Source organism: Ochotona princeps, chromosome 5 (assembly GCF_030435755.1).
Source record: "Ochotona princeps isolate mOchPri1 chromosome 5, mOchPri1.hap1, whole genome shotgun sequence".
NCBI lineage: Eukaryota > Metazoa > Chordata > Mammalia > Lagomorpha > Ochotonidae > Ochotona > Ochotona princeps.
Genome location: NC_080836.1, coordinates 76,648,715 through 76,672,297, shown reverse-complemented (window position 1 = coordinate 76,672,297; position 23,583 = coordinate 76,648,715). Strand labels below are relative to the sequence as shown.

General features: G+C 40.2%; 2 protein-coding genes across 3 annotated transcripts in view; both read left to right on the top strand.

Annotated features, from left to right (window-relative positions):
* MPP4 (MAGUK p55 scaffold protein 4) overlaps positions 1 to 6,474 on the top strand; it is a 33,484-nt gene extending 27,010 nt beyond the window's left edge. The window contains exons 17-21 of the mRNA XM_004576932.2: positions 218 to 298; positions 2,415 to 2,508; positions 3,142 to 3,250; positions 4,190 to 4,324; positions 5,634 to 6,474. Coding sequence (XP_004576989.1) covers positions 218 to 298; positions 2,415 to 2,508; positions 3,142 to 3,250; positions 4,190 to 4,324; positions 5,634 to 5,825 — 611 coding nt within the window. The 3' untranslated portion in view covers positions 5,826 to 6,474. The remainder of the gene's footprint in view (positions 1 to 217; positions 299 to 2,414; positions 2,509 to 3,141; positions 3,251 to 4,189; positions 4,325 to 5,633) is intronic.
* Positions 6,475 to 6,531: 57 nt separating this feature from the next.
* TMEM237 (transmembrane protein 237) lies at positions 6,532 to 22,182 on the top strand. Of its 2 annotated transcripts, none has more exons than XM_036493220.2 (13): positions 6,532 to 7,076; positions 8,509 to 8,540; positions 9,126 to 9,136; positions 10,062 to 10,118; positions 11,950 to 12,087; positions 15,335 to 15,455; positions 16,148 to 16,305; positions 16,546 to 16,669; positions 16,926 to 17,117; positions 18,212 to 18,285; positions 18,923 to 19,016; positions 19,770 to 19,891; positions 21,583 to 22,182. In XM_036493220.2, the coding sequence occupies exons 1-13, from the start codon at positions 7,035 to 7,037 to the stop codon at positions 21,648 to 21,650; spliced, it is 1,233 nt and encodes a 410-aa protein (XP_036349113.2). In that variant the 5' UTR covers positions 6,532 to 7,034; the 3' UTR covers positions 21,651 to 22,182. The 2 variants fall into 2 exon arrangements, with proteins under 2 accessions (XP_036349113.2, XP_004576991.2); XM_004576934.4 differs by lacking the exon at positions 6,532 to 7,076 and adding an exon at positions 7,637 to 7,669.
* The last annotated feature ends 1,401 nt before the right edge of the window (positions 22,183 to 23,583 follow it).

Sequence of the window (23,583 nt, the reverse complement as noted above, 5' to 3'; positions counted from 1 at the left end):
TGGATGTTGAAGTGCTGTGGACCAGTCCATGGGGGTCACCAGAAAAATTCCCAAGAGATTTCTGGTATTGTTTCAATCTGTAAGAAAGGAAATATCAACTTTTCCTAAACTGTTTGCGTTCAAGTTTCTTCAATAAAACAAATGAAAATGATTATTTCACCACATGATTATATTTATTCTTATTGATTAATTTCTGTGTGTGGGTTTTTTTTTTTAGGGCCTTCTGGTGTTGGAGTAAATGAACTAAGGAGACAACTTATTGAATTTAACCCCTGCCATTTTCAAAGTGCGGTGCCACGTGAGTTCAGTTTTGTTTTAGTTTTTTGATGTTTTGGAAAAACTTTCTTTGTGTCTTCAAATATCCTGGTCTTACTGAACTATGTCATAACATGTTTGTTGGAAACTCTTGTAAGATGCAAGAGTTGGAATGGTCTTTTTTGTGTAAGATACAAGGTTAGAGGAGGTGCCTAATGGCTGTGATTTGGGAATTAGATACTCTTGAAGAAACTCTCACAGCAAAAAATATGTAATGATTCTCAAGTACCAGACCTGGGATGATCACATGGGGGAAAATTCAACCTGGGATTATCTTGGTTTCTACCCAAGAGGATGCCTCTGAAGAAGGTCAAAAGTGGACACCCAGAAACATCAAGCTGTGAAAGGAATCCCAGATGGCAATCAGGGATGGAAACTGAATTCAAGAGACCCTGTGGTGGAAGAAGTAATGTTAGTATTATCTACACGATAACCCAGTATGTCAACTTACAAGAGCAAGCAATGAGTTTACACATTGGACAGGTCTAAAGGAAGTAAGGGCAAGTGGCCAGCATTGATACCTGCCAATTCAGAATAATTCTGTCCTGCTGTCTGCGTTCAGGGAGAAAGGCAGCAGGCACGAAAGGAAAACAAAGAGAAGAGACTTATACTCCTCTTGATTTTTGGTTTCTCTGACTCCTGGCTTCCCAGGATGAAGAAGGTCTGAGCCAAATGTGTGCAAGAGAAACTCAAGATAGAAATGAAGTTCATAATCTTGATTATTATAAAGAGATAGGATTTTAATCACTAAATTGAGTTGAATTATGAAAATGCAATTGTAGATGAATGATGGCGTGTTTTTAAAAATGAGCCTTAAATGTGATTAGAAAATTCTCCGGAGCTGCTGGTTTTTCACATAGCAGCAGTGAGACACGTAAAATGTCTTAGGGTCACATCTCAGATTGTATATTCTGAAGTTAGTACCTATGTATGCAAGAATGGGTGTAAATCTCAAGAAGGAAAACTAAAAAAGAATCCATTATTTCAATGCTCTGGGTGAAAGTAGAATACTAAAAGGTCACCAAAAAATTACAAAGTGTTTGGAGAACCACCAGTCAAACTGAAAAAATATTGCCCAAATGTTGTTTTTGAAGTTGAGTAAACCATATTTAGCTTAAAATGTATGCCTTGGGTGATGCAACAACTCATTTAAAACACAATATAAAATATCAGGGCAATGGAAACAAAGAAGGGACCTCTTTTGTTTGTGTTAACATAATTCAGTATTGCCCAAAGCTACCACAACATCTACAACACAGCAAGTACTTGCTACACATTAGTTGAGTAAATGGATGAGTACACAAGAAAAAAATTTTTTTAGGTATTCAGTGAATGCCTATATTTCACGCTAAGTAGTATTTAAGTTGAAGAGTTACTAATCAAAAGGGCTACATTCAAAGAATCAGACTGAATCTAGAATCATCCAAAACTACTTAGTGTTACTGCTTATTGAAATTAGGCTGCACTCCTCCTGGGTATTAGTGCATCTGGGAAGGACAGAACAGCGAGGTGTTTCTCTAGTTTACACTGGAGATAAGCAGATGTAGAAACATAAAGCTAGGAGAAATTGGAACATCTGGATTCTAGTTTCAACTTTAGTTTTCCTTAAAGAACTAACGAGGGGTGATGGGAATCTGAGGAAGTTAATTATTCTCCAAAAGCTGCAATTACTTACCAGTTAACTGTGAATAATAATGTTACACTTAGCTAGGAGCATGGAGGCGGAAATAACCTCATGGGAAATGTGCCATTCAAGCAAGCTATTGCTAGTATTGCTACCTGAAAGTCTTCAGGCATCTTAGGGTTTGCAAGTAGTTCCTTGGTGCCTGTTTTAAAGTAATAATCAAGGTTCCCGTATGTCCCCCTCACCCTGGCTTACAGCTTAAAGCATCCTTTTCCATAGCATGAGCAATTAAGAAAGATTTACAGATGAACCGATTTTGATATGAGAACTTCAACTTTATTCTCACCAATTCAAGTTTCTTCTTTTGAATTGAAACTTTTTATTATGTTTATGCATTTATTTATTGAGATGTATAGATTTAATGTATACTGGTAATTTGAGGACTCTGAAATTTTTCATCTCTTTTTTTTGACAGATACCACTCGTTCCAAAAAGAGCTATGAAATAAATGGGCGTGAGTACCATTATGTGTCAAAGGAAACCTTTGAAAGCCTCATGTATAGTCACAGGTGAGGCAGAATTCATACATCCATCAGTTGTAGTCTCTATGTTTGCACTAACTAAAGCTCTTGAGGACAATGCCCCTTTGTTTCTGAAGAGATAAGCAAGGAAATGTCCATTGATGTAATAATATTCAGTGCATATGAAAAGGTAACAGGACAGAGCTACAAACTAGAGATTTAGAGGAAGTAACTTTTGTATGCTGCTGAATATCTGCTAGTTCTTTTTTTGTGCTAGCAATGCCCACACATTTATGCTCGATTTTCTTGGACTTATCATCATATTATCACTAATGATGTTTCACATGTAGTAAGAATTATTTTTTGAAAGATTCATTTCTTTACTTGAAAGGCAGCTACAGAGAGAGAGAAAGACAGAGAGCTTTCATCTGCTGATCCATTCCCCAAGGGACATGAATGGCAAGGGTTGGTCAGGTCAAAGCCAACTCTATCTTCTGTGTCTTTCCCAAGAGTGGCAGAGGCCCAAGTCCTCAGGCCATCTTCCCCTGCATCCAAAGGCATATTTATCAGGATTGGAAGTTGAATAGACAGGACTCAAATCAGTGCTTATATAGGATTCTGGCATTCTAGGCAATGGCTTAACCCAGTCCTCAAGAATTCTTTTGTCTCTCACCCTTGCAGGATGCTGGAGTATGGTGAGTACAAAGGCCACCTGTATGGCACCAGTGTGGATGCTGTTCAAGCAGTCCTTGATGATGGGAAGGTCTGTGTCATGGACTTGGAGCCTCAGGTGGGTCTGTAGCAGAATATTTCTTACCTTCCCAAAGCAATGAATGTGTGTCATCTGCTTTTTACTCCCACTGTAGGTCATAGTAGAAATATCTAATTTCAACAGCCTTTGAAAAATAAATCACTTTTCATATCTAATGGCCAGGGTCTTTCTTGAAGCATCAATTGCCAGCATCTTGATTTTGGTTGAAGAGGAAATCTTGGCTCTTTGACACAAAAACAGAATAGGAGTGAGGACTATAAAAGAAAGGTAGATTCTTGCTTTGATCACAGAGACATCAAGGTAACTTCTGATGGTAGGAATAAGATGCTGTTTTACACAAGGAGGTGAGGCTGCTATGCTGCCACATATGTGGTTGTGTCTTGGACATCATTTGTGGACTGAAGCAGAAATAAGCAAGTTAAGCTGGAATCAAGACAATGTGATTTGAAGACCCATTGTTGATGATCACTAAATTCTGTTCGTGCTTAGTCATTAAAAAATATACTTTGAGTGCTAAAGAGAAATGGAGGAAGAGAGATTGGTCCTTGAGTCAAAGCCAGTGGTCAGTGTGAAGATAGCAGTGTGATCCGATGTCAGGCGATATCAAGAAGAAAGGGAAGTGAGGGGAAACAATATAGATTCATCTTGAGGGTCTCTCTTTATCCTTGTCATAGGAGATTTACTCTCAGTAACTCAGATTCTTTCTCATATAGATCCTTACCCAGATAGTAAGGTTGTGATAGCTAGTCCTAGCTAGTGAGACTCACAGCCAGGGTTGGCACATAGTTTTTGAATAAAATATTTGATGCTATTTAATGATGAAAAACTGGAGGCCACATGAGACTATTTGCTGGCTAAAACTAATTGCAGATTTCTAATCTTAGACCAAGAACATTTGTGTTGACCCCAAGAACCTGGGGCTTTTGTTTTTAAATGTGCTTTAATTTCTCCATGTAGGATATTCAAATGGCTCGAACTCAAGATCTGAAACCCTATGTCATATTTATAAAGCCATCTAATGTGAATTGTATGAAGCAGTCTCGGAAAAATGCCAAAATTATTACCGACTACTTCGTGGACATGAAATTCAAAGTAAGATTTAGTGAGAAGCCACAGTGGTGCTTGCAGTGACAGGCAGGCTGGGGAGAGATCTGGGTTTGGCCAGCTGAGCACCTTGGAAATCACTGTCCTTCTTGTCTCATCTCTTCTTTTCTATCTGCTCCTGAAACCCTTCAATAAGGTGGTTTGATTAGAAATAAATTGCTATATTGTTTCCATAGATGACTGTGTTAAAGAATGTAACTTTGGGGGCTGGCATTTGTCTTAGCAGCTAAGTTGCCAGTTGAGACACTCTGTCTATCTCTTGCTAATGCAGTCCAGGGAAGTAGGGAGGGAGGGGTGATGAGAAGGCAGGAGGAAGGACAGGAGAGAAGAGAGAGGAGAGGAGACAGCAGAAAGGAGAGACAATCTCCTGTTACTGGTTAACTCATCAAATGCCAAAAAGAGCTAAGGCTGGGCCTGGAGTTGAAAGCTCAATTCAGGTCTCCCACGTGGGTGCTGGGGCCCAACACTTCATAGTCAGCATTATGAGGAAGCTGGAATTGAGAACCACAGCCAGAATTCAAACCCAGTTACTCTGATATGGAATAAAAGTTTCACTTATGTAAAAGGTGTGCATACACACACAGATTGAGAGAGAAATCTTCTGCTCACTGATTCGCTTCTCAAATGTCTAGGGCTGGGCCCAGATGAAGTCAGAAATTCAGAACTCAATCGGGTCTCCCCTGCAGGTGGCAGGGCCATGACAACTTGAGTTATCACTTGCTGCCTTTTCAGAGGTGGCCAATAACAGGGAGCTGGAATCAGAGCAGAAGCTGGAACTCAAATTAAGTGTCCCCAGGGTGGCATCTTCAGCATTGTATCAAACACCTGTCCAAGAAGCAGACAACCTAGCCAGCATCTTAACTGCTAGATCAAGTACTTGCCTTAAGCACCTTTTATGATGCCTTTTGTGTGACTATTTTTACTTTTATGTCTTTTCAATAACTATGAAAGTCTGATTCTCCAGTTTGTCTTTCAGTTCATGAATTCTTTGACTGTGGCATTTATAAATTGTTCTCATTTTTTTTAAGAAAAAGGCTTATTCGAAAGGCATATTTTACAGAGCATTCATTCCCCAAATGGCTAGAATAGTCAGAGCATAGCTGATCTGAAGCTAGGAGCCAGAAGCTTCCTCCAGGTCTCTCACTTGGGTGCAGGGTCCTAAGGCCTTGGACCATCCTTTCCCGGGTCATAATCAAAGAACCTGAACTAGAACTGGTACCAAAATGGGATGCATGTTGGTGTATTATTTTTGTTGCATACAGTCTCTGCTATCTATATTCTTCTATTTTTCTTGAAGGATGAAGATCTACAAGAAATGGAGGAGTTATCCCAAAAAATGGAGGCTCAGTTTGGCCAGTTTTTCGATCACATGATTGTGAATGGCGACTTGCAAGACGCCTGTGCCCAGCTGTTATGTATCATACAGAAGGCTCAGGAAGAGCCTCAGTGGGTCCCAGCAACATGGATGCCCTCCGACAATGAGTCTTGATGGTGCCGCCTGTTGCATGCTGTGGTGCAACACTGCACCCTGGTGGGAGAGAAACAGAGCAACATCTGTGTCTCAGCAGCTGTACTTGACCTATTTTAATGTGTGCAACTTTACAAGTGCTGTAGTTCATGAACATTTTTGCAAAAATTATGTATGACTATATATTCTGTTGTGAGGTTATAGAATTACATGTTGGGCATCTAGGATGTATTTTTTTCCTTGACCTTCTATGTGGCTGTGGTAGGAATATCAAAAATGTTCTTGAGAATGAGCACCTCTTAGAGATGGCAGACAGTCCTTGCAAGGTTCGAGTAAAAGGTTCTTTTCTGAATAAAATGAGTAACATTTATTTCAGAAGTGCATTTTACTTTATGAACCTTCTGCTTGAATGTCTTTCACAAAAAAAGTGACTAATTGACTACCAGCAAGAAAGGTTAACACACACAATTCATGTCCATAGCAAAATCTGGGAATGCAACACCGCTCTCAACATTGACACATCAGTCTACAAGGAAACAGTTTTGGACCAGAGCAGTTAACAATCGTTTGCTAAAAGCCATCATCCGCATGTATGGATGTGGGGCATTGGGACAGTCCTGGAGACAGGGAAAAAATCCTAAGATATGATGATGCTATTTCACAGTCTTGATCTTCTTCCCCACTATCTGAGATGCCCAGTCACTCTTCCAGACCCTTAACTGTTGTTTTTCTGCATCATTCTCTTCCTGCTTTTCCACACCACCTCTTCCATCTTTTAATTATAAAACATAGTACATGACTTAATTTTGGAGGTGGGTTTGCTTGTTTTTTGGTTGTTAATATTTCGTTTTTACTTACCTACCTTTAAAAACAACCCAAACAAAATGGAGAAAATAAAATTTTTACAAGACACTTAGATGAGCTCAAATTTAGTGTTCTGCTTTGAGAAAAGGACTCTGCATTTTTGCGATAATCAAAGAGGCTCCCATACACATTTCCACATAGTGGCCCGCAGCGGCGTTCACACATCGGTCCCAATTCAGCCGCCTAGGAACGCAGCGCCGGGCAAGGCATAAGCGGGCGGCTCCCGCGTCTGCGGCCTCGCCCGGCTCCAGGCGCTGCCAAGCCCCCGCCTCCCGCGGGTCCCGCAGGTCCCGGAGGCCGGCGCGGCGCGGAGAGCCGGTCTCAGCCCCGGGCGGTTCCGCGGAGGGAACCCGAGGGGCGAGCGCCATGAGGGACCACGCGGGCCCTCGTCTGGAGGAGGCCCCCCCGGTGAGTGTTCTGAGGTCAGACCCGGCTAGGGGCGCGAGCGAGGCCGGACCCGCACCCCGACAGCGGGTGGGGACCCCGGGCGGGTAGGCCGTGTCGGGGGGGGGGTTGCGCTCGCGTCGCCATGAAGACGTCTCACTTGGCCGCCGCTCCGGGTGGCGCGGGCTGGGCGGCCGGCAGCGGGTGCCCTCACGCAGACTCCGTCAGGAGCGCGGGGCCTTCCGCCCTGAAGAGCGCGAGGCTTGTACGCCCGACCCCTCTCTCAGGCCCCGCTAACAAAATCACAGCGGCCACCCAGGGATCCCTGCGGGGACAGCTGTGACCGGAGCGCCACAGCCGCCAGAGGCTCTGCCCTCGGACCGGCCAGCCCAGACCCCGATCCCCCACGGGGCCGGTCTGCGGAGGTCAGCCCCGGCCCGGCGACCCCTCGGCCCAGCCGCCCACCCGGGGGTCCGAGGGCCCGAAGCGGCCCGGGCCGCGCAGTCCGATGACGCAGTGCGCCTGCGCGAGCGGCCGGCCGAGCAGGGGAGGCGCCCTGCGCCTGGTGGGGCCGACGGGGGCTCCCGGCTGCAAACTGAATGGGGAAGAAGCAGGTGGTAAGCGAGCGGTGGTTATTTTTTCGCTGTTAGGACTTGTGTCTCCGGTTGAATCATCCTTGCTTTTGAGGGTTCTACAGGTTGCGTTTCTGGGTAGGTGGGACCTGATTTTTGCGGGATTTTTGAATGAAAGAATTAGCAAGAGCTGGGCCTTTGGCTGGAGCGAGCTTCGTTGCATCTTAGAAACCGTAGCGCTGTAGTGCAACATTTTTTCTAATGTTTGGCTGCTCGGTGGGATTAGAACTGCCTGTGTCGTCCTACGTCGTAGAGCATGTGCTGTTTGAACAAATTGATTCCTAGGTGGGGCGAACGTTGGAAGGTCTTAGAATGTAACCGCGTTAACTCCGTTTCTTCTGCGAGCAGCCTGAGAAACTTGAGGCATTAACTTGTATTTTCAGAGATTACAGAATGCTTCCTGGCAGCGATGCTGTCTGAACTGCTGTCACGAGTTTTCTTAGGCATTTATATGATCTCCTTCTTCCCCCTTTCTTTCTGCCTTAGCATCTTTTTTGCGTTGTGTGTACTGTCTTGAAAAGCATGTTACTGGGGCCTGAAAATTCTTTTGGCTTAGCATTGAGGTTTACCCCTCACCCCCACTGAGTTTTAAAAAGGATCCGGGCTCCTCGTCTTGGTCTGCAGGACTGACTGGGCGCTGTAGCCGCTGCCTCATGGTTTGGACACGATTCTAACGTTATCAAAGATGTGATGATAGAGTCAGATCCAGTACATTCCTCTCTGATGTCTCAACAGCAGGCTTTCCAGAAAATTGTTTTATGGCGTTTGAGGTGAAATAAAGATGCCCAGGCTGTCCCTTAACACAGCTTTCTTCTTTCCCCCAGCGTCCTCCACGAGCCCTTCCACCTGTGCCAAGGTAAACACAATTGACAGTAATTTCATTGTAGTGCTTTATAAACCTAAAGTGAATACAGTGAAAATCAGACATGTAAGGTTGAGAAAAAGACTGTTCGGAAGACACTTCCTGAAACTTTTGGGAAAGGCTTCATAAAATGTTAAAGGTAAAACATCTTTGAATCCTGAGGGTGGCGGTTACAATCCAGTATTCTCCTTTTTTTAAAAGCCAGCCTGCCAACATGGTGGGCTGGGCACCTGTTCTGAACTCTGTCTTGTAGACTGGCCATAATTCTCATCCTCTTTTGTGTGCCAGAATAGTCTCCTCAGAGTGTAAGCTGATTATGGTCAGTGACAAATCAAAGTTCTTAATCTGCCTTATTATATAGCCATAAGGATTATTGGGGCTATTTTATTAGCAGTAAATGTTTTATTTCTTATAAGTAGTACGCTAGTTTGTAAACTAGTGACATTGTGTGATTGCTAAAAATTATTTTAAATGTATATCAATTCTCGTCCATTTTAGTTTGACAATGTCATAAATTTTGAATTAAAAGTTTCTTTTTCTGTTTTTCTCCTGACTAAATTTGGTCTGTGTCATGTGAAGTGTTATTCAAGGTAAGTTAATTTACTATCATGTGGAATTTTAAAAATATAGACCTTGGGTTAGAATGCTATATTCAAAAATTAGTGTTCAAAATAGTTTAATTCCTTTTTAAGAATTTTGACTATGAATGGTAAAATGTATAAAACCATGCTTTGTGTGATAATAATTGACTACAGCTGCTATTTAAAAATTATGACAATGTATAAACTAAATGATCTTGATGTGACAAAAGTGTTTCATTGCTGAAAAGAGTCATCCAGAACCTAAGTTGTTAGTGTAAGCTCTGTAATGGGGACTGCATCTTCCATTGTCTCGTTTGGTCAGGACGGGTGAAGTTTGGCTACACTAAGAACCCCCAAGTCTCAGGGATGTAATGTCACACAGGGGTATGTCTGATGAATGCAGAGTAGATTGTGCAGCAGTGCTGGGCCGATGCCCTATATTAGCTGTGACGTCAAGAAGTAGTAACCCACAGTAATTGTGCCCTGGGGCTCTGCCATCCTAACCTGCTTTGGCAGGTGCCACCACAAGGAAGGAGAGAGCTGGAGGTTGCTCCTTAGCTCTTTTGGAGTTTCAGCCCCTGCAGGACACGGACCTATAGCTTGGTGGCTGGAATTAGTCAGAGGTTACGCCTGACTGCAAGTGGGGTACGGGGAGCGGATAGGACTGTAGGGGTTCAGATGAGCATTTAAACCCATTTCCTGTGCCACAGTTTCTAACAGTACTGACCGTCAGCCACCACACTGTAGGTCTCTTGGGCGTTGTCTGTGGATTCTCCCAATGAGTAGCAGTAGGCTGGACCCAAGGAAGAGGGGGAAAAGTGTGTCCTTGCTACGAGGTTTTCATTTTGTTTTGTTTTGCTTTTTTTTTTTTGGAGTGTTCCCTGCAGTGAATGAATGTTAGGCAACCATTTCTGTTGTTCTTTCTGTCTTATAGATGATATTCCACTTAACCGTCCCAAGAAGAAGAAGCCCAGAACTAAAAATGTGCCTGGTAAGAAGTTAGTCTTTGTTGTGTGGGCTCACAGGCTCATGTAGGACCTCAGGTGTGAGAAACATCCAAGAGCAGGGAGAGGAGGCGGGTCTGCTGTGGGGAAGATGGAATTAAGGCTGGTCTGAAGTTCTGGGATTCCTGGCGTCAGTGAGTACAAGGCAACAGAGTTGTTAGAAACCTTCATGGAAAAAACAGTTGGGACCGTAAACTCTCATTTCCACAGCGTTTTTGAAGTCTTTGAAATCTTTTATCCCTGACAGCATGCATTGTTTTAAGTTATGGTTGGTTCCAGACATTAGGATGGGATCCTGGGTTTTGTGGAGGAATTCTTAAATCCCTCCTTTCAGTCAGAATCACTACCCTGGAGCAGTGGTCTGAAGGGAAGGCAGGCCCATATCGTCCACGTGTTAGCAGCACTAGCTGTTGCAGGTACAGAGGCTTCCTCTTCTGACCTAGATGCGCATGTGTGATCCTGGATGATGCTGTTTTTGTGGTTGTTCATAAAAGGAATCATTCTATGTACTGTGTTGGCTTCTTTATATGTAGAGGTCCTTGTGTGTTTAAGCAGTGACTTCATAGTTTGTAAGAATGAACCATAATTACCAATTCATTTTTCTTTTTGCTTGATTTCAAATTTTTCACTCCAAACCATGTTGCAGTTCTTTTACATAAAAGAATGGGTGGTATGGAGGAAGAGGAATTTCTGTGGAGTTGACTGCTAGCAGTGGAATTACTGGGTAAAGGACATATGCAGTTTTAAAACTAAACTTTTGTTGAATTGTGTTCAAGGAAGGCAATGTAGTTTTTTTTCTTTTTTTTCTTTTTTTTGCCACCAGTAGTATTTGATGGTGTCACATTCTGTAAATCTTTAAAAGCCCTGAACAGTATCAGTGTTATTTATTTTTTATATATTTTGTTAATTCAGGAGATGTAAAGTATCTTATTTTAGTTTGCATTTCTCTTAAATACTAGGGATGTTAGACAACTTTTCAGTTATTCATTAATAACTGTTTTGCTTGTGAAGAATACAGGTGAGAATGTTGTCAAATAAAATTCTAATCTGCTGAAATTTGTTGAAATTCTGTTTTCATAGAGGGAGAGGTTGAAATGATTGGCCAAAAGAAGAGATATATGAGTTACCTATTAATTTCAGACATCTATAATGGTTTTATCAACATAGGACTACACTGTAGTAGAAATGGATAACTTTTTTCCTGCCAAGAGTCACTCTGACTATCACATCATTCACAGGTCATATGGAAATATCCACTTAAGAGCAGCTGCAGAAGGAGGGAGGGAGGGGAGTGATAGAGAAAGAAGGGTGATCATTCCTCTGCATTACTTCTTAAATTCCCAAAACAGCCAGGGCTGGATCAGCCAAAAGCCAGGAGCTAGGAAATCCTATATAGTTAGAAAAACTGCAGGCACTGAATCTACTGCTTCCCAGGTACATTGTGAGCAGGGAGCTGGATTGGAAGTGGGGACAGAACTCTGCGATGCAATCGTCACGAGCAGGGGTTTAACGTATTGTACCACAACTCCTGCCCCATGATTTTGTGATTTTTGCCTTTTGAAAGTTCTTTGTGTTTTTCTCAAGTAGATGTTCCTCCTTCCTTTTTTTTTTTTCTTTAAATTTAAGCCCTCAGCCTTCCCTATTTCCTCTTTTCCCATTTTAAAGCCCAATGTGACAGTTGAGGAATGAAGCATGAAGATTTGGGATTCAGTTGTAAAACAGAAAGGATTTCTACATAGGAAGCGTTCCAGTTACCTGTTGTCATTGTTTAGAGACTCACTGATGGCTGCTTAGGTTAGCCCATCTGTTTTTCTGTAGCCAGTGCTGCTTTGGAAGGCGTTGCTCCGACCACTGCTCATGGACCACCTGAGGACAGTGAGCTGCCAACTAAAGAACTCACAGAACATCCAGAGGCTCCTGTTCAGAGGAGACAGAGGAAGACACGCCCTTCTCTGGGTATGTGAAGAAAGCCAGGTTGGACTGTGTCCACAGATGTCATTTTTGAGAATATGATAAGAACCCTTCTCCCATTTTCCCCATCCCTATACTGGGGGTGGCTTCTTGCCTAAAACATTTACCACTCAGTTAACTCTAGTCACTTCATTCAAGAATGCTTTGTGGCTATCTTTTGGTCACGGTGTGCAAACTTCAAATCTGGTTGTGTATAAGAAATTGACACTTAGTGACACAGACATTTCAGATTAGTAGGGAAAGCACAGGTTCTGCACTGACAATAAGTTAATGAAACAGTATATATTGGCATCATTCTCAGGGCATACCAAATGCTGTACGATTTATTGATCCATCAGATTGACGATACCTTTTTCACATTATAAAATCCTGTGTTGATGGAAAGTGAGCATACCCATATACTGCTGATTGGAGGGCAACTCAATATAGCTTGTCCAGATTTTTAGAAATAAGAACAACCACAGTAACTACATTAATTAAATAGTTAACTAACAGTTGAAGCCCAGATGTCTAACAGTTGGCTAGGTAAGTCATGTTTTACTCAGTAAATGGAAACCAAGTACCATGAAAGGGGTTGTCAAGGTGATAGTGATGTGAATATTCACCAGTGTTGCTTTGTTAAATCAAAAATGAGATGGTGCGGAGAATCCTATTTTTATATGTCATTAATACTTGTAGTTTCCTAGGGCTGCCATGACACAGTACCACTGAAGTGTGACTAGAAACAACAGAAATCTATTCTCCCCCAGTTCTCAAGGAGGAACTCAGAAATTGAGGTATCTGCAGGGCCTTGCTGCTGCCTGAGGCTCTGGGGGAGAAGTCTGCCTTGCCTCGTGGCAGGGAAGGGTCATTCACAGTCCTTGGCATCCTTTGTCTTGTGGTGACACAACTCCAGTCCTCTGCCGCTGTCTTCATGGTTTTCCCTGTGTGTCTGTGTACACACTTTCCTCTTATAAGGATACCAGTCCCTGAATTTAGGGCCCTTCCTAATCCAGCATGACTTCATTTTAACTTAATTATATCTATAAAAACCCTACTTATTTCCAAAAATAAGGTTATATTCACAGATACTGAAGAGTCAAGGCTTAAACATTCATACACACACACATTGAGCAAAATTCAATGCAGACGATAAGTATATACATCCAAGGGAGTTTCAGAAAGTTTGTGGAAAAACAGAACCAGAGGATAGTGTGCATTTTTAAAATTAGTGATTATTTTATTATTATTATTATTATCATTTTATGGTACAGTTCCATAGGCTCCTGGGATTTCCCTTATCCCCTCCCCAATCCCCCCACCTAGTCCCTCTGTATTATTGCTAAAGTATAGTTCTTTATACACAGTCGTATGTCCATCATTGCGGGCATGGACAATGGCAGAGAGTCCATCATCCATTGTCAAGACATAGTAAACAGTTTCATTATAAGTCCATCTTTAGTATGGAAGTCCTATTTCCTGGAATGTGTCCTCTCTGCTTCATCCTGATTAAATGTTTCTCCGTAAATGTGTCCTTACCCTATTCTGCCATCTTGATTCTTGATAAAGTGCATTTTCACAAATTCTCTCAAGTCCTTTAATAACTCATTCAAAGTAAAAATAAAAAACAAACGTAAGGATATAAACAGGAACAATAGTTTTATTTTAAAGAGGGAGGTTGATTTTAATTTTCTCATTTATGTTTTGCTAATTTCCCAGATATTGAGTATGACTTTTATAATAATGGGCAAATTGACAAAGGATTTTGTTAAAACAAAAGGAAGGAGAAAAGGTTGTGAGCTCAGCTGTCTCTCCCCATAACATCAGTCTCCATAAATAATTTATCACAAATTAGTTTTCCTGATTGGTTACTTGTCCCTTTAGAAAACAGCAGATCCTGACTGGATGGCATTTGAAACTACAAGAGACAGGCAAATGAAATAGTTGGCAGAGGGAAGTTGAACTGAGAATAGCAGAGCCTGGGCACTCTCTGAGTATCTATGAGAAAGGAAAGGGGATAAAGGACACAAGAAGGAAAATCAGAGATTTCACCACTGGAAAGAAATTAATTTTACATTAAAATGAATGAATTACCAAATACATTAGGGTACAGATTTGAAAAGTAAGATGATTACTAATAACTAATAATAAGTGTTATAATTTGTGGGAAACTATACAAATGACTTGCCCATTTTTAGAAAATTTAGGACCCAGCTAAGTTTTGGGCCAGAAAATACCTGTCACTGCTAAGGCTATTCTAGAATGTACTTAGTCTTGCAGGAACAGCTTTTAATATTTCTAGACTTTAAACGTTTTATTTTTTTTCGGGGGGGGGGGTGGTGCTGACCATGGTAGGCTCTACTGCTTGTATTGTATTTCCAGCTCAGGCTGTAAATTTTTTTAATGAAAATTGAATTTTAAGGATTTAGCATTGAAAGGAGCCAAGATTTCTAGGGGGAAGAGAAGCTAGTGGATTAGAAATCTCCATTGACCTGTTGAACTGTAATACCGATGCTGTTTACTGAAGAGTTAACGCGGCAGGCCTGTGACTCCTGCAGAGGCTGGCTTGCCAGAGTAATCGGCTTTTGACTTATTCTGGGAACTTAGGAGGTAAACAGTTTGCTATGTGGATAGAAGACTTCCTATCCAATGTAAGGCGGCTGACTGTGATCTGTGCTGTACACCCACTTCCCTTCTGGGCAACTGGAGTTTTCATACCTGCTAAGCCTATGGTATGAGCTCCTGATAAATCCTGGGGCATTTATTCTACGTTCCAACTCCGTGCTGAAGGCCTTAGAGGCCTTGTCTTGTTGAACACTGTTAAGCACCACCCTTGGAGCTTGTAGCTGGTTGCTTCTAAACTTTGTTCTATGTGCTTTTTCCTTCTGCTCATTTCTTTATGCTCTTTTGCTATATAATACATTGTAACTATGACATAATGGTTTCTGGGTTCCATGAGTCCTTCCAATGGACTCATTGAATCTGGAGATAACATTGGTGCTTTCCAGCACAGACTTTTTTTTGGGATCCTTACATATTTTTCCATGTTGTTTGGCATTGTCAATTGTCAATTTTAAATTTTATATTGTAATTTGGGAATGTGAAATTTTAAAAACTCTTAAAATAGTGGAAGTCATTTTGACCTAATTAAAATTCTTTAAGTTCTCATGTCTTCTAAAAAAAAAAAAAGGCTTCTCTGTTGTTTTGCTTTCTCCTTTGTAGTCACCTTCAAACCTAATGTATTTCTTTTCAGAATCAGAGACTTCTTTCCCACAGAAAAAAACATCTAGTCCATCTTTATTACGAAGTGAGAATGGTATTGACACGGACCGAGCTGGGGAGGCTGTTATCCGAAAGCCTCGAAGGAAGACAAAGTAAGAATTTATTTATTCTTCTGAATACTCTTCAGGGTTATGCTGATACTTAGACTTCCAAAGTGAGAGCATCTCAGTAAATACTTGTATATGCTTATCTCTAGGAAAAAGAGTATTACAAACATGAGTTAAACCTAACGAATGATAAATTTTAAAAGAGTGAACTGACTCAGTAAGGAAAAACATGAGTATTGTACTTCAATAACAAATTATAGAAGCCATCTCTAAAAAAGAAGCACACAAATGGACTTCATATAAAATTACAAAAATCAAATATTATGAATATTTAAAATTAAAGATACTGGCTCTTATGACTCATTGTCTTATGACCATTTTGATCATATAATCATTCTGGAAACAAGCTTTTGCTTGTTCATTTTTTAGCATGTGAAATTATATCTCAGATAGAATAAGACATATCTTAAAGGAATATAGTGGAGAATATATTTTATCATTTGTTTTTGAAAATAACGCTAGAACTAGTGATTGATGTCTACTTAGTCACTTCATTTTGCTATTGAGAAAACTGATGTCCACAGGAATTATGTAACTTGCTGCATCTGACAGTTAATAGCAGCTCAAGTTGAGTAGAAACCAAATTTCTTGTCTCCAGTTGCTGTGTTCTCATTGGTAGTGTGGATCTGTAGAAGTCTGGTCATCGTGCACTTTTCTTCCCTTCTCCCTGATGCCAGGAAGACCCAGCAAGCAGAAATACAGTACGCCAACGAGCTTGGAGTGGAAGATGAAGACATCCTCACCGATGAGCAGAACGCTCCCGAGCAGCAGGCGAGGTTCACTGCCCCCACTGGCATCAGCCAGCCTGTTGGCAAAGTCTTCGTGGAGAAAAGCCGTAAGTTGGTCCTTGCTTCAGAGCACTGGTTCCTTGGCAATACCTAATTTTCGTTATAATGCAGAATAGTATGTTTAAGCAACCAAAAAAGCAAAGAGTCTTCGGAAGTATGTTCTAGTCCCGAGGAATTTTTAAATGGATCCACAGTGATGTTTCAGCATTAGCCTGAGGTCTCTTTTGTGTGGAACAATGCAAACCACCACCAGACTTGTTAGTAGCCAACTTTGTCATTATTCTCAGGGCGATTCCAGGCCACTGACCGCTCCGAGTTAATAAAGACCACAGAGAACATGGATATGCTGATGGACGTGAAGTCATCCTGGACCACCAGAGATGTGGCCCTTTCAGTGCACCGGGCCTTCAGGTATTGGCTGCTTTTCTTGGGTAAAATTAACATTAACTGTGTTCTTGTGGAAAGAAGCCTTGGCTGTCAAATACTGTCAAATAATTGACAACTTAAAATGTTGAGTAGGTATATTTTTCCAACATTCTGCTAGAATCAAGTGATCCTGCCTATTCTTGTAAGTGAAAACGAAGAAGCTTGTTTGCACATTGTCTAAAATGTCGAATCTTTATATGTTCTTCCTGTGTAATCAGTCAGTTGCTCCTCCTCCCTTCAGGATGATTGGTCTCTTTTCTCCTGGCGTGTTGGCTGGCTGTGCTGTGTGGAACATTGTTGTGATCCACGTGCTGGCAGGAGGGCAACTGTCTAACCTCCCCAACCTTCTGCAGCAGTACAAGACCCTGGCATACCCATTCCAGAGTCTTCTCTATTTGCTCTTGGCTCTGAGTACCATTTCAGCTTTTGACAGGTAAGATGGTTGTGATTCCAGAACCTTCTCACTTTTCTTCAGGATGTAATGCTGAGCAGAACTTCCAAAAGTTTTCAAAATAGAATTTTAGGGTAGTTCTATTACTTCTGCCTTTTTCTTAAAAAACAAACAAAAAAAACCAAACTGGTCTGTTTGTGTACCTTTTTTGTGTGTTATGATAGGACTGTTGTAAACAAGATGTTTCAAAAAGATTGAATGCATTTTTACATTAACTTACACGTATAAAATTTCATCCAAATATAATCAACTTCCAAAACCTGAAGTACCGTCTGAATTCTCTAAATCAGGTCTAGGTGAGATACTGGACATAGCATTAGTTTTCTAGGCCTGCTGCACCAGAAGCACCATGCCTCAGCTGGCTTGCAGCAGCAGAAACAGGCTTGTGGTCTGGAGACTGGCAGTGTGCAGTCAAGGTGCCCCCGAGTTTGATCCCTTTCTGGAGGGCTCTGAGGGAGAGTCTGTTCTCAGTCTGCCTTCTGGTTTTCAGTGCCAGCTGCTGGTAGGCCTTGGCATTCCTTGGCTTTGAGGTGCATCATTCTGGTACCTGTGGCTCTTGTCACCTGGCACTCTGATCTGTGTGTCCCTATTCCGAGTCTCTTCTTTCTATAAAGATGTCAGTCATACTGGATTCTGGTTCCTTCTAATAATCTCTAGTTCATTACCTACACAAATACCCTGTTTCCGCATCAGGTTGCTATCATAGGTACCAGGGGTTAGGAATCACTGTATCTTTTTGGGAACACACTTAACCCATTTTTTTTTGTATCAAAAATTGATTAATTATAGCCTACTGATATGGATAAAATAAAGAGGTTGGAACTAATGAAATTTTGAAGATCAAGTTTAATTTGTCTCTTGCTGTCTGAATATCTCTTGCCTCTTACTGTCTTCTGGCTAGATATTTTATGTGGTTTTACAAAATAGATATTCTTTTGTGTATTAAGGATAAACTAGGGCTACTTTAAGCCTAGTAATATATAATGGCATGGAATACAGAACAAAAACTGCTCAGGGAAATAAAGTTTCGTTAGGGTTGCAACTGTACCATGACCAGAAGCATTTGTATTTTCTAGGATTGATCTTGCTAAAACCTCAGTAGCTATTCGAAATTTCTTTGCCCTGGACCCAACAGCTTTAGCGTCTTTCTGTGAGTAAAGAGTTTTGTTTGACAACTGTGTAACATTTTATTTACGCTGTGATTTTAAACTAGGAAAAGTGATGCTTTTTATTTTTACAAAGTTTTCATGTTATTTCTCCTTATAGACATTACCCTTAGATGTTCAGTGAATTTGTAACTAAAAAAAAAAAAAAAACCCATCAGGCATAATTTCACAGAATTATTTTTCAGTAGAGGTTAATCCACATAAAATTTTTATAAGTTTAATTTGTTGTTTTGACTTACTTAATTTTTAGTTTTTGCATGTACTGCTTGACATTAATGGATTCAGTTATAGGTGTGGCCTTGCTGCAACTTGCCTTATATACTTTCGATAACTTTGTTTTAAGTTGTGGGAATGTTAATAAAATTAGTTTTAGACCTCAGTCAAGTCAGTCATTTAATTTCTTAGAAGATCTAGGTTCTTGCCAATTCTTATGATGAACCAGTGAGCATGTCAAGACCCTTCTTCACGTGTGTTCTTGAAGAAGCAAGACTGCTTAGCCTATTGGAATGGATCAAATGATTGTCTTTTATATTATTATTCAGCAAGAAAAGATTGCTTTAATATAATCAAATTAGGCCCAGTTGTGAAAATTATTAGTAACTTAATTTGTCTTTTTCTCAGTGTACTTTGCTGCTCTTATACTATCTCTGAGTCAGCAAATGACAAGTGACAGAATCCACCTTTACACACCTCCTTCTGTCAATGGTAGCCTCTGGTAAGAATTCACAGTAACGTTAGCAATTGTTAATCGTAATAACAGCAACAGTGGGAGTAATGTTCTTTTCTCATCTTTTTGCTGTTTTTCATGTTCCTCTATAAATAATGTAGGCCCTGTTTTGTTTTCAAAAACGTGGCAAGAAAATGCCTAATCCTCTCATTAGCAAGCAGCTATCATGGACACCTGTACTTTTAATGAAATGTCTTTAAAAAGGTCTGTTTTAGGTATTCAGGTAGGATTTCAAAGCGGTTTATCTGCTCATGGCTTGGAGGAGCTCTGTACCCTTACCCCCAGAGCAGTGACGAGGGAGTTCAGCCAGGATGGAGTCAAGCAGATCAACGACACTAGAAGAAGAGAGCTAGGAGAGCCGGCACCTGCAGATGACAGGGCCGCTGAAATTCTAGTTCCTGAAACTAGTTCCTGAAAGATCCTCTTTCTTGAGGAAGTGGCTAGAGGCCGGAATAAACAAAGAAAGAAAAGTTATCTCAGAATATTGCCAAGGTATTGGAAGGAGATTTTACAGCATTTTGTTTTGTTGATGACAGTATCTTTTTAGTTAGCTCAATGTACAGAGCAGACCTGCTTAGATTTCCAATAACTTTTGAATTTTTGCTCTCATGGTATATGGTATATTTTATGTTTTACTTGTTATTTCTCTAGGAGAGAGCTAGGTTTCTATAAAAGTGATGAAATTGATATATTTCTTGATCAAAATAAAGACACTTCTAATGAGTTTTTCTATATCTCTAGGGCAGCGGGAACTGAGAAACAGATTGTCCAGCCGTGGATTATAGTGAATTTGGTGGTGGCACTTCTGGTTGGATTATCTTGGCTTTTCTTGTCTTACAGGCCAGGCGTGGATCTTAGTGAAGGTATTATAGAAAAAAAAACAGTATATCTTTAAATCTTTTGTAGTGATTTTGTAAGTATTTTAAGTATTCTTAAAATGTTCCAGTAACAGAGACATATTTAAAATAAAAAAAATACAAGAGATATGAAAAGAAAGTGGTTGTGACAACATGTCAAGGAAAGCTTGGGGGAGTTTCTAAAAGAACTGGAGTTTGGAAGTCCTTGATGAAGGTCTCTCCCCTGAGCACCCCCAGGGGATCTTTTTTCTCTTGGGATCCATCCAGTAACTTAGAGGGCCCTTGCCATTCATCTCTATTAATCTGTTCCTGATAAAAGTATCCCTTGATTTGGAAATAAATCATGTCTGACACATATTCAAGTGGGTTTGTTCTACCTCCTTCTCTTCTTAACCCTTTACTCTCTAATGAAGTCTTTAGGAATTCCACTTTCAAGGTGGCCAGTATTGCAAGGGAGAGTCACCAATTTCTGGTCCCAAACTCCCTTTGGAACACCTGAAGAAGCAGAACTATATTAGCAAACTGCCAGTCATTTAAAACTTTATCGGGTACTTAATATTTGTATTGTAAATTGTATTTCCTTGGCAGGGATTATAAACCTTTGAGTCTCCTGTGTTAGTATTTTTTGGAGTTTAATTATTATTTGATTTTTGATTGGATCAGATAATTAGGACCTCTCTCAGCACTTTTAGGATGGAGAATTTTTTTCAAAATGCCCATTTATGAAAATCAAGACAAAGAGTATAATCACAATGTATATCCTCATTTGCGAATGTGCCTTTTTAGCATTCTATTTCTCATGTTGGTCCACTGAATAGCCTGTTGCTTTATTCCTCTTGGTATATTTGATGTGTTTTTGAAGATCTCAAGCCATATATGTTTTGATTTCTTTCATTTACTATAGTTTTTGACTGTACAGATAGCTTTTCATTTAATACTTGTAATATTTTATAGGTCTTAATTTACTGTGATCATAATGTTATTTTTCTTACACATCTTGGTATTTTAATAAATTAAATAACTAGGCTATGTAATATTTTAGTTGTAAAAAGGTCAACTACTTCCATTCTACTCCATGGTTAGAATTAAAGCTGTATCCAACCAGCTTGCAAAGTACTCAGTCTAAATCATGAATAATTAGTAAATATTTGTAGAAACTTGCTCCCTTTCAGGGCCATGTGAGTTATGTAACTTTTTGTTTTCATGTGGAACAAAAAGTGAATATAAAATGAGGGTGATGCGTAGCTTAGCAGGTTGTTTTGGTGATTGGAGGCAGTAACACAGTGAAGCTATCCTACCACAGACCCATGTTAGTTCCAAGTTCCTTTGTATCTGTCCCCTATGTTCTGGATTATCTGATCACTATAGAATAGACCTTTTAGCTATTTAATGATGTTAGACTGTTTGCATGTCTCAAATATCCCAGCAAGTCTTATTATATTGTTTCTATTGCATGTTTTCTTTTTTCAGGGATTTATAATAAGTCTAAAACTTGAACATTCAACAATACAACAGATGCACATTTGTTACTAGCTCTTTTACATCAGATTTTACTGTTAACAGTTCTTGGCTTGGGGGCTTTCTGTTATTGTGTATTATGTCAGTATTTCAAGAGACTGTTTATAACTCAGCTATACAACTCTTCTTATGGCACTAGGAAGTAATGTAAAATAGTATCTGTTCATTTTCTCCTTCAGAGCTGCTGTTCTCCTTCGATGTGGAAGACTGTCCTGAGAAAGACAGAGGAATCAGAGCCTCCTCATAAAGCCAGCATGCCTACAGGGGAATGGTGGCTCCATGTTTGTCCCAAACTTGTTTTACAGTTATTTTTATAAAATATGTATATATTTTTAACTGATTTTTGGATTATATAATACTGAAAAACCCACTATTATGGACAGTGTTAAAATTGTAGCTCCTATTTATACCCAAACATTAATTTCTACAGCATCATATCTTATTGACAGTGATAGTGAGCTAAAAGCCAGAAGGTAAAAGTGTTTATTTCTTATTCTGTCAAATTAGTTGTCTTTTTAATCCTTATAGGAGTACTAAATCAGGAAAAGCCAAAGCCTCTTCTGTTGTAAAATATGCATCAAGTTTAAACACAGATTTAAGGAATAGAGTAAAAGGGGAAGAGGCCATCATTTTTTAAATGTTTTCTTACTAAATAAATTGAGACATGAAACATCTTCCCTGAAATGTAGTGTTTGTGCATCATGTAATACTTATAAAATGTAATTCTTAATCTTCAAAGATGCCTTATACCTAATAAAAAGGAAAAAATATATTTCTATTTGAAAAATTGTATATCCTAAAAAGTGCATCTCTCTTAAACAGCTGTAGTAGTCATTCTCATGTCCAGTTGAACATAAGACTCATTCATAGAACTCTAACAAATACATCACAGGAGAAACTGAGCAGTGAGAGAATTTAGGAGGCTTGTGTTTGTGGGTTCACAGTCTCAACTGACATTTTTTAACAAAAGATTTATTTATCTGAAAGGCAGAGTTAACAGGAAGAGAGAGAGAGATCTTACATTCTCTGGTTCACTCCCCAAATAGTTGCATTGATGGGGGCTGGGCCAGGCTGAACTCAGGAGCCAGGAACTGCCGGAGTCCAGCTCCAGCCGAGGTTCGGAACTCGGGAAGGGTGCGTGGATGAGGCGTGAAGAGAGAAAGAAGGAGACGGACCACCAGATTCCTTGATCGTAGTGGACAAAACGAGAAAGCTGTCCGCTTTATTTATACAGAAGCAGTACAAAGTTTTTTCTTAGGGGCATATTGACATAGCTTCAGGGGGTTACAATTTACAACTTCTTGAGAAATGATTGAGGAAGGATTCCATATTCCTTGCTTATCTTGGCTTGTCAGTCTTCATCTGCTCTCCTCAGGTCTGGACTATAACCTAGGCGCCGCCTGTGTCAACCAGACCCCTATCTTGTATGAGTTAAAAGGTCTGGGGCCTTGGTCTATGGGGATCGGGATTATTGACATTAGTTGGCCATTAGGTCTGTAAGCTCACACAGTTTGTTAAAGCAAGGAAAATAACAGCGGAAAGAATTGCAGTTAGCAATGAGCTAAGTTACTCTATTTAAGTTTCAACTCTACAATGGATGAGCGAGTGTTTCCAAAGACAATTCTACAAATTGTTTCAGTATTAGGCAAGGCATTATCCATTCCACCGTTGCAACCAAGAGTTTCTCAGTAGACAACACATCTTATGCAGTAATACACTCCTAATACAATTCTTGTTCTACAACTTATCTATCACTAAATGGGAGAAATACATCAAGAGAGAAAAAACATGAAGATCTAAGACAAAAAGTTATAAACATTACATTCCTCCACAACTGCAGGCTTTACAACTTCATAAGTGATCAAACAATAATCAAAAATATCTCTTTATGATGTTAGTGAAATCACCCTGTATTTCCTCTAGCTAAAAATTTATGAAAACAACTAAAACAGCTACATTTTCTATATTCTAAAGAATTGCAAGGACAGGCTAACCTTTAAGACCACAGTAACTATATTTTTTGCCTTAGCAGGATGGCCTTTAGGGTCACAGTAACTATATTCTTTGTCATAGCAGAATGACCTTTAGGGTCACAGTAACAGGATAACTTTTAGGGTTCCTCTTATCAAGCCATTCCCCAGAAAGCATGATAAATATCTGGGCCAGATTTTATGGCAATG